Genomic DNA, 4,971 nt, shown 5'->3' on the forward strand with positions numbered 1-4,971 from the left:
ATTTCTAGTTTGACCTATATTTTACACTGAGTTACACTATTCTGATTAATTAATTACGGTGTTTTAATCTTACAGGATTAAGTCATTAGTGTATTTAATTGCATGGATAATACAACTGCACTTCATAATCATTTTGCTTATGGTTTATTATATAAATTAACATTTAATAGATTTAAAACCTTTGGCGTGGTTATTTTATTGATGTATGCCCATTGTGTATTTGAACAATGAGGCATCGGGCTTAGGAAAGTACGTTAAAAACATAGTTCTAATACTTACTTAGGATTTTAGATTCCGGTCATTAATCTATACTAATATTATAAAACTGGAGAGTTTGTTTGTTTGAACGCGCTAATCTCAGGAACTACTAGTCCGATTTGAAAAATTCTTGTTAGATAGCCCATTTACCGAGGAAGGTTATATTTTATATATCATCACGCTACGACTAATAATAGCAGAGTACCAGTAAAAAAAATACAAAAACGGGGAAAATTATGACCCATTCTCTCTTTTGTGACACAAGCGAAGTTGCGCGGGTCAGCTAGTGTATTATGTACCATGCCACGACAACCACGGCGCCACCTGTTATGATTCAAATCCCAAATTCCCAACCAAATCCCACCATAAACATTTTTATAATGTACACAAGCATAGTTACCGACCCTACTTGAGGAGGGATAAGGTTGAGACAAATGTAATGAAAAATCGCATAGATATCTCTTAATAGCTTAGTTAAAGCTCAGATATAGCTAAGCCGTCTATTCTATTAACATCCAAAAAAACGCTTCTATATTTTATCTCCACCGCATAAAAATATATAAAGTAGTAACGTCTAAGGCAGATAGGTAGCCAGACGTTCATATAGTCGTTAGCTACGATGACGCGGGCGCATCGATGCGATAATCCGTTCAGACGGCTTATTTTTCATCCATCGACTAACACGTGGACCGTAGATACGGCATTTTTGAGGATTATTTTGTAGTAGACTGCTAGTAATCTTCTGCTGTAATCTTCTATTGAAATGATATGGTTTCTGATTCAGTTTTGGTTGAGAATTTGTGTGTTTTGCTTGTTATGTCGCAATGCAGACAGTTTAAGCCCAAATACAATATGTAGGTATTCTTTCTTATTGGTAGGTTTTGAAAATATTTTCAAAATAAAACGTAAAATCTTTTGTGCTTTATTCCAGATACTCATATTGTAATTTTTTGTCTCCATACTACAAGATAGCGCCTACTATAATTATTTAATTACTCATACTAAAATGATGCCGTAACTTTTGCATAATTTTACAAAACACGAAACAATTTCTATTGCTTAATCCCTCTCGTTCTTTTAAAAAGATAAACATTTGAGTGTATCGTCTTTTTCTATATTATTCAACACAAAACAAAAAAACCCTTTTAGAAATTCTTATATTCCTTACCGTATCCACATCTTCAGCGATCGTAAACAGATTTCCTTCAGGAATGACTGGTAGATTTTTGATAGATGTGCTCGTCCGAAACGTGGGAAGATGAGACATATTTATCTGGTCCACATAACAATTTCTGGCGATATTTTCTCTCCCCTACATGATATCCCATATATTGAATAAACAGCTCGGTCAAATGAGCAAATAGCGAACGTTGACGGTAACCTTTAGCCTCAACAATCAGATCTGTTACTGACGTTGGCAGATTATGCGATATTGTAATATATAAATGGATTTTTCGAGTATTGTTTTCGGTTTTCCTCGTGACGTTTTGTTGCGATATATCTATAATATAAAAATAAATCGCTAAATTCGTTGTTAAGCAGATCTCGAGAGTATCTGAACCGATTTCGCTCATTCATTTTTCATAATACTTATTCCTTGATAACCAGGATGGATCTTACGAAAAGAAATAAGGCGGTACGAAGTTCACAGCGACAGATAGTTGGTACCTAATATTTACAAGTTTCGCTTTAGCATCATTGCAATCAAATCTTATAGCAATCGTTTTTGGAAAAGTAGCTGTGTATACATGATAATGTCGGTCTGTATGCATCTGTATGTAATTTTGAATCTAATTGACTATTTATTTTACGCATATTTAAATGTGTTATAATAACGCATTAAAATCACGCTTGTTCAAAATTTGACAAACATTTTTTTCGATGAATTTGAGCAATGCGTTTGTAGCAGTATTGCTATAACTTTTCTTGCAGGAGTTTTGTTAGTGAAAGCTTTCAATAAAATGAAAGATCGTCATGATTGAAATTCTTTATTAATCTAACAACTGTTTACAGTAGTAACAGGGAGGTATGTAAAACAAATCACATAGTTTCTAAATGTATTATTCACAGCCAACGCTTAGAAGTCTTATTATAATTAAAGTGAAAAAAAAATAGTAATTAAGTAAGTGCAAGGTAATTATTTGTTGAAGAAACATTAACAATGAAATCAAAATGACATAAGTAAAGTCAGCTCCATAAGTCGCTTTACACCTTCATATTTTTAAAACCTCTTTTATTATTATTATAATTAATTATTAGTTGGAATTAATCATTTCAATCACTGTCTGAAGTTTTCTCGTTGAAATAATATGCTACAAATATAGGGTTTTGAAATATTGAATATGTTCAGCGACTTTTGGAGCTGACTGTACATGACGAATCTAATCACATGAGAATAAATAAATAATTATTGTTTTTCTAATAAACTTCGTGTAACATAGCTCTAGTTAGTTATACAGTTTTTTGTCTTTTTCACTCATGTACAGTGTCAAATTAGATAGAAAGTGACAAAACACTCTTTAACGTAGAGCGTATCTTACTATCGATCTTATTTGAAAGACATTTAATGATAACCAAATGATTAGTTAGGCTTGCTTCACACATTCAATTCGGCATTAATCGGCCTAGACAAGCGGCAAAACCAATGTGTAGATGAATGTACGGCATTTTTTTCATCAGAAAATACTACTGAACGAAACGTGCCGACCCAAATATGTGTGTAGCAAGTCTTACTTTTACGTTACTTACCCCCGGTTTCTAAGTAAATTTAACTGTAGTTTATCTATTCAATAGCGTTTTTTTTGTATCAGTTTTGACACTATTGAATAGATAAACTACCGCTAAATGTACCTACCTCATAAATCGGGGGTCAAAGACCTTTTAATCATCAACACTTCTTCTATTCATCTTGCGTACAGACGCAGGCGTTGCATTACCACCAGAAGAATTAACCATATCTAATTGCATAGCCTCCTCTTCAGCGTTGCTGACAGATTCAAACACCTCTCTTTGCACCCTCAACTGCAAATATTTCGGCAATTCTCTCGTCTTTTCACACAAACTATCAAACAGTTTCGACAAAGGATCGTCACGGTTCATATCAAAAGCTTGCTGTCTCATTTCATCACGATGTTGTTCCTTTTCAGCTCTCATTCTTTCTCTCTCATCATTATCTTCTATTAAGTCCTTTTTGGTTATGGATAAAGGGTCTACTAAGACTTGTACAGAATCATGTTTGGTTTCCATTTCAAAGACTGTATTAGAGTCTTCTCCAACACTTTCGTAATCAGTAAAGTCTGTGTTTTGTGGTACAAGAAATTTCATTTCGTCTTCGTATTTCCATTTTCCAAGGGTCTGTGCTGATGGCCCATTCTCTGGATTTCTACGGCGTAATGCTTCTCGGTGACTGTCGCGTAATTTCTTCCAGTTGGCTTTTGCTTCACGAGCTGTGAAATAAAAATAAATTTACATTAATAAGTAGTCAGGTACCTAGGTATATTACGGTGTGCGTTACAAATTATTTTTTTAAGTATCCTTTGTTTTCTTTTTTCATAGAGAGTTACTTTTACAAATACACAAACAACGGACAAGTATAACCAAACCACTTACAAATTATCACCATATTAATAATTGCCCTACATGAGATCGAAACCTTAAAAATCGAAGCGGTGATAGTGTGGCGACCACTTTAATTAACATACATACATAGACTCATAAATATATTATTATTACCCTCCTTTGCATCGCGCATTCGGGTAAAATGGCAACTGTCATGACGTCATGTCTATCTGTTACTCACACAATCACACACTCACCACGCGCCAAGCTACCTATGTAATAATACCACGCTAGCTGCGTGTGAGCATCGAAAGAGACAACGCTATACAATAGTGACCCTGTCCCTCTCGCACACAGATAACCGACGCGATGCGCTGACACGAGGGGAGTTGAGTTTTACATTTCAAACTACGTTACGTTTTAGTTGCGCGTAAGTATTCCTATTTCTAATATTAATGTTGTTGTTATAAACAAATAGTTTATCTGAATACCTACTTTCTTTAGTTAAGCCAATAGCACAGTTTTAATATAATACAAGTTAAAGCTATATAAGTTGGTTTACTTACCGCTTGTCATTCCACACTCTTTGGCGAGACGTGCCCAAGCGGATTCCTTCTTTTTATAATCTCTGTAAGCCACATGATTTGTATTCCACAAACACGGTTGCCTCTGCACTTTTTGAATAAAAAACTCCACAGAATACTCCATATTAAGACGAATAATTGGACTGAAGTACCAGGCCCGCAGACAACGAAAGAGAATAAATGCGGCAACAACCGTCCTCAACGACGCACGGACACGCTATGCACGCGTGCCTGGGCTTGGCGGCATTTATCGTCCGTTAGTTCATTGTATTATCGACTTTAAGACTGAGCGGGAAGGTGTATATTAACTATAAATAGAATTATCGATCGTTCCGTTTCGCCGCTACGTACACGCTGCGCACGAATGGTAGTATTGTAATGTCGTAAGATATTTTCTTTGTGTTAGTTCCTGCGAATTTTGAGTATTTAACAAAAATTAGTAGTAATTTTAGAATTTTAATAATTACGTTCGGAATATGAAACAATTGAAAAAAAACAAAATAGTTGAAAATTGAAAAAATATAAAAAATAATATAAACTTTACATTATGTATACCTAGTTTAAATATGTC

At 34.5% G+C, this 4,971-nt stretch overlaps 1 protein-coding gene across 3 annotated transcripts; it reads right to left on the minus strand.

The window, feature by feature from the left end:
* Window positions 1–2,240: 2,240 nt before the first annotated feature.
* LOC142974597 (uncharacterized) lies at window positions 2,241–4,713 on the minus strand. Of its 3 annotated transcripts, none has more exons than XM_076117026.1 (2): window positions 4,383–4,713; window positions 2,241–3,704 (listed from the first exon to the last, which is right to left on the minus strand). In XM_076117026.1, the coding sequence occupies exons 1-2, from the start codon at window positions 4,522–4,524 to the stop codon at window positions 3,139–3,141; spliced, it is 708 nt and encodes a 235-aa protein (XP_075973141.1). In that variant the 5' UTR covers window positions 4,525–4,713; the 3' UTR covers window positions 2,241–3,138. The 3 variants fall into 3 exon arrangements, with proteins under 3 accessions (XP_075973141.1, XP_075973142.1, XP_075973143.1); XM_076117027.1 differs by lacking the exon at window positions 4,383–4,713 and adding an exon at window positions 3,991–4,079; XM_076117028.1 differs by lacking the exon at window positions 4,383–4,713 and adding an exon at window positions 3,868–3,992.
* Window positions 4,714–4,971: the final 258 nt, after the last annotated feature.

This window comes from Anticarsia gemmatalis, chromosome 8 (genome assembly GCF_050436995.1).
Source record: "Anticarsia gemmatalis isolate Benzon Research Colony breed Stoneville strain chromosome 8, ilAntGemm2 primary, whole genome shotgun sequence".
Lineage (NCBI taxonomy): Eukaryota > Metazoa > Arthropoda > Insecta > Lepidoptera > Erebidae > Anticarsia > Anticarsia gemmatalis.